The sequence below is a fragment of the Ambystoma mexicanum genome, chromosome 11 (assembly GCF_040938575.1).
Source record: "Ambystoma mexicanum isolate Mex_15411 chromosome 11, UKY_AmexF1_1, whole genome shotgun sequence".
Lineage (NCBI taxonomy): Eukaryota > Metazoa > Chordata > Amphibia > Caudata > Ambystomatidae > Ambystoma > Ambystoma mexicanum.
This window is the reverse complement of record NC_090934.1, coordinates 1,329,570,563-1,329,585,056: the sequence shown is the minus strand read 5'-3', so window position 1 is coordinate 1,329,585,056 and position 14,494 is coordinate 1,329,570,563. Positions and strand designations below refer to the sequence as shown.

General features: G+C 45.8%; 1 protein-coding gene across 2 annotated transcripts in view; it reads left to right on the top strand.

The window, feature by feature from the left end:
* The window catches only part of ATOSA (atos homolog A), a 662,760-nt gene that overhangs the window by 89,594 nt on the left and 558,672 nt on the right, over positions 1–14,494 (top strand). Inside the window, exon 1 of one of the 2 annotated variants that reach the window (XM_069624849.1) lies at positions 1,776–1,906. The exons of the other annotated variant lie outside the window; for it this stretch is intronic. Within the exon in view, the coding sequence (XP_069480950.1) occupies positions 1,873–1,906 (34 nt within the window). The 5' untranslated portion in view covers positions 1,776–1,872. Of the gene's footprint in view, positions 1–1,775; positions 1,907–14,494 lie in introns of those variants that run through there. 2 annotated transcript variants of the gene reach the window in all.

Genomic DNA, 14,494 nt, shown 5'->3' with positions numbered 1-14,494 from the left:
GGGTGGCTGCATTCGTGCAGCTTGCACGGCAATGGGCAATGCTTGTTTTTTTTGTTTTTACTGTGGCATGCCATTTACTGCCGTTAGGGAGAAAATACAACATGATGATAGTTCTTATATGGGGAGTGGTTGATTTGTGTAGCCAGCCACGATATGTTTCTTAATGTGGCATGGCTTTTTTTTCACTGCCATTAAGGCAAAGCAACAGGAGTATGTTCTTACACGGGGAGACTGGCATGTATTGGCAGAGCCAGCAGAAACATGCTTTGTTAAAGTATCCTTACTTGCATTATGGACAAAGCAAACATGAGTGTTTTCCTATGTGGGAATAGTGGCATATATAGATGCACCAGAATGGACATCTGTGAGCAGAATTGGTATGAAAATGCTTTTTTACACTTGCAGAGTATTGGCATATATTGGGCAAAGGCATTATGAAAATGTGCTTTGAAAATGCTCCTGTGCATTGTTGGTGACTTGGCATCCAATTGACTTTTTATGTCTTACCCTACAACACCGATTGTAAACTGTGTGGCTTTTTACCCAATTTATCACAGAAAGTGTACTGAAAAATGCACTATTTTAACCCATTATTTTAAAACTTTTCTCGAGGAGACCTGCCCCACCCCCCATGATTGGTTTGCACTCGTGTCACTCCTATGCACTTGGCTGGGGGCAGAACAAGTGCCCTTCCTTCTGCCGCCTCGTCTTAGTGTGGGTCCCACTACATTAGCTCCAGGCCCCACTTGTTACAGAATCATGGCTATGCCTCTGGTGAGTTGGGGTGAAATACAGATCTAATGGGCCAAAGGAAAGCGTAATATCTACTCAGCCTCCTGGGCTTGGGGAGGGGATGGTAGGACGGGGGCCAGGGGGTAATCAGTAGCGCAAAAGGTTTAATGTCCTGTCTCACTAACAGTTTTCAAAACTGCCATCCAGCCTCCCCATTCCCTGGTTAGGAGCAAGTGTTAAAAATTCAACGGCATGTATGTGTTCAAAGGCTCCACTGCTTTTTTCTTTGTTGGGGGAGACTCTTTACAGAAATAAATGGGAATAAAAACCACGTCTTTCACGGCATAGATAATAAACCATGATCTTTCTTTAGTTTCATACAATTCAACACCTTATATATACTGAGTCTGCATATATGTGTACCACTGAAGTAGAACACTGAGGTCAAAATATGACGTCATACTTGGGGCATTCCGCAGCATGCCAAGTGGTGCGGAGCGATGCTGTTGAGTGCATACCCTCCGAGGCGCAAAGGTAGGGGGGTGGAGAACAAGATGTTTTAACTATTGCTGACACCTGCTTCAGGACTTGTGCCCCGAAGCCTCGTGCGTTCTTTGTTCTTGTAATCTGCCTTTGGCAAACTGATAACGTGAACTTTAAAATATGTTTTTCTACGTCTCTTAATGTGTTTTGAATCTGATGTTGTATGTGCCCTTATCGTGTACTGTTTACCAACAGGTGAAATCTTGAACACTCCAGAAAGTTAGTGTGTTAGTTATCGTTAGCATAGAGGGATACAGGCAGATCAATGCATCTCCGTTGGCTTCCGTGCGATCCGCTGTTTCCTTCTCTAACGCTGCTCAAACACAGCTGGGTTCACAGCAGGCACAGAGAAGCAAACCCTACTCTATTGCCAAGCGGACACAGGAAACCGTAGTAGATCTTGCAAGCAAGCAGGGGAGAGTTGAGCACGCCTCCCGTCCAATCAGCCGCGGCCGCTGTTGCTATGTGTGCCCTACTCTGCCTTCTCCGTACAGTACAAAGAAGCCATGTCTTGCAGGCAGCCACCGCGGACTGTTTCCCCTGTAACCCCTGCCGGCCTCTGGATTCCCCGACGCCGCCTAGCTCCAGAGGCTCAGCATGATTTACACTGGCAACAAACCGCGTCGAAAAGGTGTGTAATCAAGAAAGTTCCCTTTACATGTTCATGTTCATGTTACCTTATGGAACTCCTGGAACTGTCCATGTCAATCAATAATCGGAATTAAAGCCCCTGTATTTAACTTTCCTGCACCAGGCCAAAATAAGAACTAATCCAGACCAATGAAAAATGCACCGGCATGAAAAAACAGTGTTGTCAAACTTATTGCATGTATACGTTGGCATTTTCTGTCCGCGATGCAGTCGGAGAATGCCAGTTAATATCGCATTTGCGGTTTTCTAGTTAGTTCACAAACTTTGCTAAATGTAACATTTTTAAACCATCAGTAGATTAGAGTGTGTATGTTATGCTACTTTTTGCATTATCTCAGAAAAAACGAGAGCAGGCTTTACCGTCTATCATGGTGTTTAATTTGAAAACCTGTCAATTGTTTAGACACGAAATAAGAGGTTGCAGCACGGCGTGTTTTGTTCAGAAGAGTGCAGTATGGAAGTGAATGGGAATTTCCATACACTGTTTAGTCGTCTGTCGAAGTAAATGACATCGTGGTAATTTACTTTGCCTAAATTAACCTGTGGCGGTTGAAAATGTATGCATATGTTCAGGTGGGCAGTGCTTGAAATGGAAACGCAGAAGTGCAGATCCTTGCTAGGGTAGCGGGAGTGAGGGCGCTGGGGGGCTTAGGAAAAAGGTACAAGGTAAATTCAGCATTTTACAATCAGAATTTCAAGACCTTGCAAGTTCTGCTAATGAAAAACCGCAAACCAACTAGCTGTGTTTCTTCGAGGGTGTCAAAAAGAAAGCAGAATATATAAATGTATTGAAGTATTTCCTTTGTTACCTTTTTTATTACTTTGTCCAAGTTTGGATGGTTATTGTTTTGTTTTGTCGTTTGCCCATACATTTCGTCACAGCTTTGTTGCCCGTAGTTATCACATTTTAGTGAAAGGAGGCAGCCATTTGTACAACTATTTAACAAACGCCTAGCTTGTTTATAGGTGACTATATTACTCCGAGTTCTTCTGGTACACGTCTCAGCCCTTATCGTGTGATGTATTTGCCTTCGTAGACTAGCAAGCCCTTATTTAAAAAAAAAGTTTACCTCCTGAACCTTTCACTATGGTGGGTAGGTTACAAGGTCACCACTTAACCACACATCTGCCTGTCACAACAGCAATGAAAGACTCAGCAATACAATACATAAAATAAGCAGTGTCGCATAGCAATTTGCTATGCAGTTCTGTAGGTTTGCTAAACAAATGGACACTTGTGTAGCAAAGCTAGCTGTTTAAGTTGCCCTCTTCAATGAAAGCACAGCTCCCCCTACGTTCCTTTCTTACCCTGGGTGTTCTCTCTACCCTCTTTTTTTCTGTTCACTTCAAGTGCTAACGGAGAGAAAGTGCAGCAGTTATCATCTCCTTTAGTCTTAAGCCAATGGTATGTGTGGGAGTGTTAGGAAAGATTTCATATTGTAGGTAACTTTCCTTCCATGTGGCAACCCCCAAACTTTTTGCTGTTGTTTTACACCCTGATCTAGACTTTGCCAGAGGAGCGCAGCCTTCCACCGCACTCCTCTAGGCTTTCGCTCCATTCTTACGGGGAAACTGACATGCCCTTAAGACCGTCAGTACCGAGAAACGTTGTTTTCCGTAGTTCTTTTCTCATGTTGCAGCTTTCGCGCAACATGGCACAAGAGGGCACTGCAAGATAAGTTACTGCACTCTTGGGTCTCTTACAGGCCCTAGAAACTCTCGATGGATTTATAACGAACTGTGCAAGTATGTCACGGACGGGACTGGTGGCAGCGATCCTTTCTTTGTGTTTTGAACCCCTCTTTGCCATGTTAACCGCGCTTCCCGCGTTTGGCCCAAATGGGTGGCCTGGCTTCCAAAATGGCCAGACCACAACGTTCTTTGTCCTGTCCGCTGACCGTCTTGCCCCTTCACCTTCCCCAGGTCGAGCCGACCCGGGGCCATCCTTATTTGGGCATGTACTTTCCCACAAAACACAGATGCTTTCGCGGGCTTCTACAGGCCTGTTGTGAGCCTCCAGGATGTGGGCTGGGATGTCAGGTCCCAATACACATCCTGGGTGCCAGAGAGTCTAGTGTGTCTTGAATGCCTGGGACCACCGTGGTCCGTGATAGGTCCACGTATGGTGTGACTGTTTTGTTAGCAGACCTCCCACTGGGTCCTCTCTGTTTTGGCGTGAAGGGAACTCTGGATAAGAGGAGGCTGGAAACACCACTACCATGTCAATCTCCTGAGTTCTCACGAACGAAGGATAAAGGAGCCAAGTATCCTGCAACTAAGAAGCTGGGTCGAGGAATCGCTGGTGACCCGCTGAAGGTTTGGCACCCTGCACTGCTGTCGTCCTGTGAGACCCCTCTGCCTCTGATCGAACGAGAAGGCCTGTACTGGCGCTTCGACCCTTTAGAATAGTGGGAACAACTATTCTCGGCATCTTCACAAACTCCTGTACGTAAGCCTTCGGAAGCGTCCCTGGGCCATCCAGTGGACTGACCAGCCTACACAGGAACCTTGCTCTGTCACTGCGGTCTGGCTACTGCTAAAATCTGAGCCCTCTACACTCTCACACGATTCGTACACTTGGCGTTCCCAGGTCTGAAGTGAGACGTGTACATTGGGTCTGGAATACAAGCTGCCACTGAGGTAACCATCTGTGCGTGTTCGCTGCGTTTGGGACACCCTCGACCCTGACTTCTGCTGCTGTGGAATCTACACGGCGCAGAGACGTCCCTCTGATCGCATCTGAACCTGCCAGCGAAGAAACTAACCTAGAGAAGCCTGGGTCTGCCTGCATCGGGGACCGGTGAGTAGTCAATACCCTGAACCCCGCTGTTGAAAACAGCACCCCTTTTCTCCGTACTCGCGCCCTGCTTCTGCCCACAAGTGGAGGCTGCGCTTGAGTAGCAGAGGTCTGTTCGCCATCGTTTGTTCACCTCTCTGAACTGCCTGATTTCCCCGAAGAGACAGTCCTTGGCCCCTTGGCACCTGTGTGTGGAGGTACTTTTGAGCACAAGGCTCCACTCTTCGTAGGGCTCGGACTTCCTTCTAGTTAGGTGGTCTCTGATGTCGAACTGGGCCTAACGATTACTTGCACTGCCTGTTTTCCTCCCCATCTAGGTGGTCTGCATATTTCGTGCTTCTAACTCGTTAGACCCCTCGATCTTGTATATATATTGTATTGATTGTGATGTGTTGGTTTACTTGAGTTTTATCGTGATTCTTTACTATGGTCGATGTTACAAAGGCCTTGTAATAAATGTGTCTACATTTTTAATATAACACCTGCCTGGAGTAATTTGTAAGTGTCCTTGCTTTGTGTGCTCATTGCGGGCTTAAAGTCACTCTCACCCCTCTTGAGACCTAGTCTTGACCGCCGCCATCGCTACCCTGATTGGTCTGGCTTGTCCTGAGGTTATCCTGTTCCAAGAAACTAGGCTGGCCTTCTGAACCTCTGCCCCTCCAGGACAGAGTTCAGAAATCCATCTTAACCGGGAGTGCTAGGCAAACCAGAAGTAATCGGGATGATTTTTATTAAGCTTTCTATATCCTGTCCGGCAGACCAGTATGTGTCAACTAAAGACAGTCCTGCAATTCCATTTCTAAAATGCAAGTTGTTACATAATGCGTCATTACAGTATTGATACTGTAAAGCACTGCATCATCTCCATTGTTTACAGTAAAGTTTAGGTTAGTATATCTAAATTTCATAGTCTCAACTATATTTTATCTTGTTCGGGACAATGATTTTCTGTGATTGTATTGCTGAAATTACAGTGACTTACAATTACAAAGTGCTATAAATATTGCAAGAAAAAATATCCACATGCCTTTTACATTGCCCATTGCAAAAATACCTTTTTTTTCGGGGGGACCTCCCCTATCCCCACCCTTACCTCTCCTACTCCTAAACTCTCCTCGTCTCCGTCCCCTTTATCACAATTTTAACCTAAATCTGTTTTTTTGTTGTATTTTTTTACACCTAAAACTCAACCCTATCATTACACTTTCTTGCCTTTATTTCGATATTGTTTCTGCTGGTCGGTATTTTTTACCCACTATTAATTCTAGAAATATTTTTTCCTCTTTGTAAATTCAGTTGTTAATATTTCCTGCAATACTACCACTGGGTATCCATATTGATGAGTGAACACTTTCGAAAGTGTACATGATCACATGAACAAATGCTTTTGATTGCAAACCTAGTTCTGTAACCTGCAGGTTGCATACATATTGCAACTAGTGCTCAACCCATGAGCGAACCCATACTCCTTGACATTCTATATTATCACTGTGTTGCTTTATACCAGGTACCCTGAAAGTGGGATGACCACAAACTACAATATTCTACCTAGTTTTCCCAGTTCTCTGCCTGCTACGCAATCATTCTGCTTAGTCTCTTTCTTTCCTCTTACACAAGGAGTACACAAAGCGAACTAGATTCTTATGCAAAGTAGTGATCAATAGTTTCATCCAGTCTGTACATCTACTGCAATACCAAACACTGTAGTTAACCCCTAGAGCTCCCTTTGCTATAGGATTCTGTTTGCATTATATATTCCCACCTGTAGGAGACAGCTGGCCAAACTGTTTGCAGAGACTTTTTATCATATCTATGTTTTTGTGTCCGTTCATGCAGCTAACCTTTTACATTTTACAAACACTCATCTATGGCTTGTCTTTTTGTCCACTCGCATAGTCTTGTAGATTTTATGAAGGGCGAGTAGAATTTGCAATATATTTTGCAACATTAATTTAACATTTACTTTGTTTGCAGTGAATGCCAAATAAAGTTTCACTGCGCATGGCTGGCCACTGGGTGGTAGCAGTGTGCCAAACATAAATCTGGTTTCTAGCGCCGTGCACCATTTTACAGAAATCGGATTCGAAATTTGTTGTCCCCCATTGCTATGGGTTGAGTGCATTTCTCTTGGGTTGAATAGGTAAACTAAGTTACCCTACCTGTAGGTCTAGATGAATTTTAAAGAATTTGCAAGCCCTGACTCCTCTCAGTCTTATTTCAACGGTACGCAAAACTGCTGTATTATTGTTAATTTAATTTCTTGGGTACAAATACATTCTGGTTACATTAACAATAACAGTACACAATTGCTAATCAAAGGGGCCTGTTTGCTAATCAAAAACATGTTAATTAGCAAACTCTGCTAATCAATTTTTGAAAACTATTTTATGCCTTGCAATATTTTCCATTGTGTGGGGGGGAGGGGGGTTCTATGACTTGAGTGAAGACAAAAAGGACTGAGTTATGGGATTACCTACACATCCTCTTCACACACATATGAGGACGCGAAAAGCAGTATGTGAGGGTAATCCACAATAATATTAGTCTAGACACCCTAATGCAGTGTAGCCATTAAGAACCTTTAATGTGGAATCTATTCTTTTAGAAATGACAGAACCAGAGGATGGCCTTGGTAACCCAACATGTAGTTTATATGGGTGATGCATGTATATCCGTTGTCACCCACGTAGCATCCTGAAAATGGCCAGCAAACATGGTCCTCATTGATGTCCAGGGGAAAAGGGAGAGGATCCTCTGAACAATCGGGTGGTGTGGAAAGTCAAGCCCTCAGTTCAGTTGTTCAGCAGGCTGATGCCATGGTGACCAGGAAACAACACTGTAAAGAAGGATTCTTTCTTCCAGAGGCCTGACGAGTGTGGCAGAAAACCTCCCAAGCACCATGGGGAGATCCCGTGTGGGGAAGTGGGATCAGGCTCTTGGCTGTGCTACCTCACATCCCTCAAGAAAGAGGAATGCTAGTATTTTCACCAGGGGATGGGGAAACCCAGGACACATGGAACCACATAATAGCTGCTAGTTGTTTTATTGGGCGTAGAAGCAAGACCCAATCGAGACCCCTCTTGTATGAATTCCAACATTTGAACTGTGTTGCGTTCAAGATGTTCGATCTGCAACTTTTTGCACCATGCTGAGGAGCACCACTGTCTAGCATACCCTTTGAGGTTCGACAAACATCTGTACTCCTGTATGGGCCAGGCACTTAGTGAGAATTGTCTGCTATTCCTAGTCCTACCCTTTCCGCAACTAGCTATCAGCTGGAGCAATTTCACAGTAGAGAAGGGGAATTGGGGTTACTTAATTGAGCTGGGACCTAGATGGAAAGGAAGGGTACCTGTTGCTAAGATTAGTACCTTCTGAATAAGTGGAGGAGGAGGAAACAGGAGTTGCAGGCCATCCAGGAAGTTGAGAGCATCAGTAGTTGGGGATAGGGGCCATGCGATATGTCCCTCAGCAGGAAGATACCGTGTTTGATGCATACAAATCTGTCTCTGATGTCCCTAATCTGTTGCATATGCAAGTATACGGAGACTTTCAGGAATTACTCCACTGAAGAAGGGGAACAATTCAACTGAGAGTATCTGCCCTGGTATTCTCCACCCTGCTACATGAGTGGTATGAAGTAACAGTAGGTAGAACTCTGACCAGCATGTATCTCATGGGCCACTAACTGCAAGGAGCGTGATCTCCCCCTGCCCCCCCCCCTTTGCTCCCCCCAGAGGTTGTCTAGACATATCATATCCACCACGTCCTATGCACTGTGGGTGGTAAACATTGGGTGAGTATAGCTGAAATCTCTCTCCAATTTGAGGATCTCTTCCCTTATTTCTTGGTCTAGTTTCTCTATATCGAGGAGGGTGAACGTATTTGCAATCCACACAATTGGCTGAATTCTGGATTTGCACCTTGAAGCACCTTTTGTATAGGCTCATTATAAATACACAATACATTCTGTTGTGAAGTTCACGGGCTGAGGTGGGTGTATTTGTAAACCCTGGGGATGTTCCTCCTCGAGCCACCATGCCTGGTGTTCCCTAATGTGGGGTGGCACACTGACGCTCTTGGTACAATCCATTGAGGCAGCATGCCAGATTGTGGTTTAGCAGTGGCATCAGGTGATGCTTGCTAAACAAGGCCACAAAGACTGATGCCGCCATGTCCGCCTATACGGTCAACCTTTGATGGGCCCTGGCCCAGTTCTCTACAGGATAGCCAACCATGTGTTCTGTAGCTTACATGCTCTGTGTGGCGAATGTGAGATCACCCTCACAGAAGTTGACTAGTCCTATTTCGTGTGTGGGATATCAGGAAAGACTTCACGATCATCACACTGCTAAATGTCGCCAGGAGGCTGTCCATGGTAGTTGTGTCCATCCATGCACAATATAAGAATGGGGGCATGGATGAGCCAATGGTCTAGGCAGGAATGTATCCCAATTCCCTGGTTGTGTACATCTCTACCACGAGAGGAGAGTGAGGACTTTTTGTGAAAAACCTTGGTGCGTGTCGCAGTCCAAAGGGAAGATCCTGGAACTGGTAATGTCCTGCTAATGTCCTGTCCCCATTGCAAAAATCCTCTGCATCCTCGCAAGAGGAGGATGGAGAAGTTGGCATTCATGAGGTAGCTGGACGTCTGGCACTTGTGACACTGTAGGGATGATTCCCCATCCCCTGTAATGTCTCTGATCTGTTGACTTAATGTCCATTATTGGACTTCATTCCCCTAAGGCAATGGTCTTCAAACTCTTTTGGCCTGGGCTCCCCCTGAGCAAAGTTTGGGCAGCCCCCCCCCCCCCCCCCAAAAATGCCAAATGGACAGTATGGTACAAATGGCTATGAACTATTGCACGCCGTCACTGCACCCTACTCCCAGTATAGTTCCTGGGCTCACCCACCTGCTCCCATCGCAGCTGGTGAATTTTTGTTAAGTGCAGGGGCATAAATATTTCCCACAAAAATGCCATAGCGACTGAGCTCAGTGAGGGAACCCAATCCAATCAAAGAGGGTTCTGGGTGGGTTTCCCCCGTGATTTCTTTTAAATAATGGGTTAAAATGGTGCATTTTAGAGCATACTTTAAAATAAAATGGGTAAAAAGCCAAACAGTTTGCAATTGGCACTGGGGGGCCAAGGGGGAAAGCATGGTATTTTTGACTGGCTAGATCAAATAGATATCCATTAAAAAATACCATCCCTGTCCCCTGGGCTCCACAGCGCCTCGGAATGGGAGCCGATTTTGGCAGGTGGGTAGGGGGATTGTGCAACAAAGGCATTTTCAAAATGCTTTGTTTTTACAACCCTTCTTGCCATCCCCTAACCCTCACTCGCCAAAATAAGCTCAGTGGGCCAAAACAAACACACATTCACACAGCAATCACTCTGTCATTTATACAATCACCCATCACCATACACTCACTCATAACTGAAGCATACACGCATCCATACACATGTAAATAAAAAATAAATGAACATAAACGTACCTTATGCAGGGGCCTGCGCGAGGGTGCTGAAATGCTCCAGGTTGCTCTGTCTGTATGTGCGAGGAGGCACAGGAGAGCGCCCCCTCACACATAGACATGCAGTGCCCCAACCAGCATGTCCAATGAGCTATTCAAGGCTGGCAAAGTAAAACGCCCCCAGCCTTGCATGACTCGGTGAGCATGTGCGGCTGGAGAACTGAACTGTCAAAGGGAAACCGTGTTTCCCTTTGACAGTTCAGCCAGCCCAAGAGCACTACCTCGGCTGGAAAAAGCAGCTGAGGGAGTACTCAGTGTTTCACTGGGCTGTCTCCTCAACTCCTCTATAATGGGTGAGGGTACCACTGGGTGGACGCCCCCTCGCCCATTATGGATGAGACTCCAGGCTCGGACTGGTGTATAGAGCAATAGGGCAATGCCCGTACCCAAAAGGCTGGTGTAGGCCAGTCAAAATGGGCCTGTTTTTCTGGCCAATGTGGGCCAGTTTGAGTTACTTCACTATGCAGCTAGTAGTTTTGACCATTGTTGCTGAATAAATATTCTTTAGATATCACAATTTGCTTACATTAAAAAAAAATACCCCCTTGGGTACTATTAAAACAGTCTGTGACTAAAGGAATGAATATCCATTTATAACTGTGGGCCGCTTTTTCATTGGTGCCTGAGACAGTTTTATGGTCCAGTCCGACCATGTGAGCCGCCCCAGCCCATTTTCTACAATCTTAAAAAAAAAGAAATAACATTAAAAATAAAAAAATAAATATATATATATATATATGTTAAGCCCATTTGCAGGGTTCTACTAGTCGAGCTTTGCTGAAGTTATGGAAGCTACTCCTAATGACTGGTGGGGTTCTGAGTTCTTGAAGTCAGGGTTTCTCAGGGGCCTCCTTGGGTTTAGCTTTTGTTACGATGACCTTAAAGTTCCTTCTTCCACTGACTCTGTCCCCTCTCCCCGTCTGCCCTCTTTGTGCCTGGTAGGTGTTCTTGAACTAGTACCTATAGGCGTTCTTTGTTTGAAAAACACTTGGCCCAGGAAAGGAGTTGCAGTATTGACCTTTGTTAGGCCTCTTAGGGTTCCCTTCCCCAAGCGCAGGCCTCTTCAGTTCCAAACAAAAGTTCAGTTTAACCATGAAGCTCCTCTTTAGGTCTCAGGGTTCCCTGAACCCAAGCTTAGGCTCCTTCAATTGCAGACACAATATTAAACCTGTCAGGTTGTGTCTTTTACTGATTTGCATTTCCTTTTACACACACCTTCTCATGGGTTAACATCCGAGACTTTCGACAAGGCTAGGTTCTTTGCTCCTCCTAAGCACGACCAATCTGATCTTTAGCCCCTCTGTATTTCCTGTACTTGCTTTTCTTCTATTCTTTCATCTTTCAGGTGTTTCCTGCACCCCTTTGTTATCTTCCACTTTGCTGTGCACACTTGCAACTTTTTTGTCTTTCTCTTCTCTCACCTTGTCGTGCCCCTGGCACCTTCCTTTGGTTCACTTTCTCTTCACTGTGCCTCTTGCACATTTACTTCTTTACTTTCGTGAACCATTGCACCTATCCTTCTCCTTATTGTGCCTTGCGCGCACTTGTTTTGTTCTTCGGTGCTCACTTGGACCTTTCCTTTACTTTCGGGTCACTCACACCCTTCTTAATTACTCTCAATTCTTTTTGCTTCCTTCCCGCTCTCTTAGCACCATTCTCTCGCTTTCCATTCACTTTGTTTTTCTCTCTTGCTTTCCGCTTCGCGCCGCTCGCAGAAATCTGTCTTTCTCCCTTCCTGCTCCAGCTAGCCGCACACTCCTGAGTTTCTCTCGGTAACAGGCTTGAAACTCACCGGGCAGCGTTGTGCTGCAAAGTGGTCTCTCCAGGTATTTGGGATCGAGGTCAGGGTCTCACCACCTGCCCCTCAGCTGCCCTTGGGACCGGCGCACATCCCAAGGGAACAAGCACTCTTCCGCGCACTGAGAACAGGTCATGGGCTGCCTCGTTCTGTCTCCCTGGAGACCCGGCTCCCTAGCCATGCTGCACCCCCTCACAAACACCGGGCCAGCGCCTCAGCACACTGTTCTCCGGATCCTCCAGGCTTCTCTCCCTTCAGCTCCCTGCTCCTTGACTTCTCGGCTCCGAGCTGGATTCACATCTTGCTCACTTGATTGTACAAAACCACACCTTTTTAACAGCAATCGGGTGGAGTCGGGTGTGAGTAGTCAGTGTTAAATGCCTGACCCTGCCTGACTCTATTAATGGAACAACCTAATGGTAATAGGTGGCATTCTTCCTTCTTTTTCTCAAGGTGTTTCTTGCAGGTAATCCTCACTACTCCCGGTTGCCTCTTCTTCTTCCCAGTATTGGTTGGAAATGGGCAGGGGAAGATGGGATGGGATTGAAAATATCCCATGAAGACTGAGGAAGGGGGTTGCTGATGGAAAATGGGTAGAGGGAGAATACCTTGTCTCGTCCTTGGGTATTCTCCTTCCAATCCCTTGTGACCCTCCCTCGTTTGTCCACCCCCCTGGTTTCCTGGTTCGGCTCTGTGCATATCTGCTCTTGTATTTTTGGCTTCAAGGAACAGAGTGATGCCAGATTCCTCTAGTTGGTATAGACAGATCTCTTCTTTGGTTAGAAACCGTAGCTTTCAGCACTACAGATAGAGGGCATATCGGGCCTTTTTACGCATTTAATTCTTGTACATATGGATCATTTAATTTTGCAATGCGTTTCATTTACGCAGTGTTATTACAGTATTTATAAAAATAGCTTCCTCTTTCCTCCAGTAGATGACACTAGAGTCTATATCATTACTTCAGTATATGCAAGTTTTGTACAAGACTCTGCAGTGCCCCCTCTGAATTTCCTTTCAGCTTGGCTGGCTTGGTGGGGACGATACACCCCATTTCGGCGTGGTCAATTTGGCGTGGGCCGATTTGGCGCAACCAGTCTGGCACAGGGATCTTCTGGCACCAGCATGTTTTGGCGCGGCAGTTCAAGTATTTTCAATTTAAAAAAAGAAAGAACTGATGCCGTCTCGAACCTTGGCCTGCAGTGCTGCGAGACCGACGAGCTAACCACTAGGCTATCGAGATCTTATCATTTTTAAAGTCACCTGTTAGTTATATTAACATGGGTCATTTCGAATAAGTTATGCTTAATATAAGTAACTGTTGCAGATTAAATCGATAAGATCTCTATGGCCTTGCAGTTAACTGTTCAGTTTCAGAACCCTAAACCGCGAAGGCCCTAATTCTATCATTTATTTTTTTTAAATAATAATTGCAATGCAATGTTAATTGAACTTGTGCAGAACTGGCCGCGCCGAAGAGGGTGCCCCAAACTGCCTCCTGCGGTGAAAAGTCCATGCCAAATCGGCCTGAAATGTCCTGCTCTATCGTGGGGGAGAGCAGCGCCTTTGTCAGAGGTGTGTGGCCATGCTGCCTCGCTCAACCTATACGCAAACATCGCATCAATTTCCAATGTCTGACTGAAAGCAGACGTTGGACGGTATGAAGCCAGGGTCTGCTGTCAATCGTGCACACCATTAAAAGCTATTGACTGTGTTTTTTTCACCAATGGAATTTGAAGATGTGCAGTGCGTGGGGTGGAGTTTACATTTTTAAGTGGGCATGGACATATTCACACGTGCAGTAATTGGAGGACAATGAGTCATTATGGTGCCCCAGCAGTGAGCAGAAACGCTGTTAGGCAAGCCCAGGTTGTCTCATACTGTCATCTTGTGCGTCTGCCTCCTATTCCCACCGAGAAATAGGTAGGCATTGGCTTTGTGGGCTCAGCTGGTTATGCCGTTCATAGAAAAGTGTTGGCTGCAATGGCGAAGGGATGTGTGCATTCAGACCATTTGATAGCAGCACCGAGATGATTGGAGGAGCCAATTATAAAGTTATCCTGTTGGCATCTCCTGTCAGCGATTGACTGTTACTCTTCGTGGTTGTAGCCAGTGGAGTAAATTTGCTGAACATTTTGGGGAGGGGGGGGACATGCCATCTGAAGAAAAGGTGCCCCAGCTAAATGAATGGAGACAAAATGGTGTGCCATGAAAGTTGGGGGGACAAACACCCCTGTTCCCCCCCCCCCCTAAAATTACACCCATGGTTGTAGCTACCAGATACCAGCCTCCTTGCAGCATCACACTAAAGGATCAGATTGGGGGATTCAGAGATTAGCCCTGTCTCTCGCAGTGACGGTATCTTTTTATTTCTGTGTGTCATGAGCTGCACGTGGTCACAAGGGTCCAATGTTTTCTGAGGCCTCAAAATTACGGATCT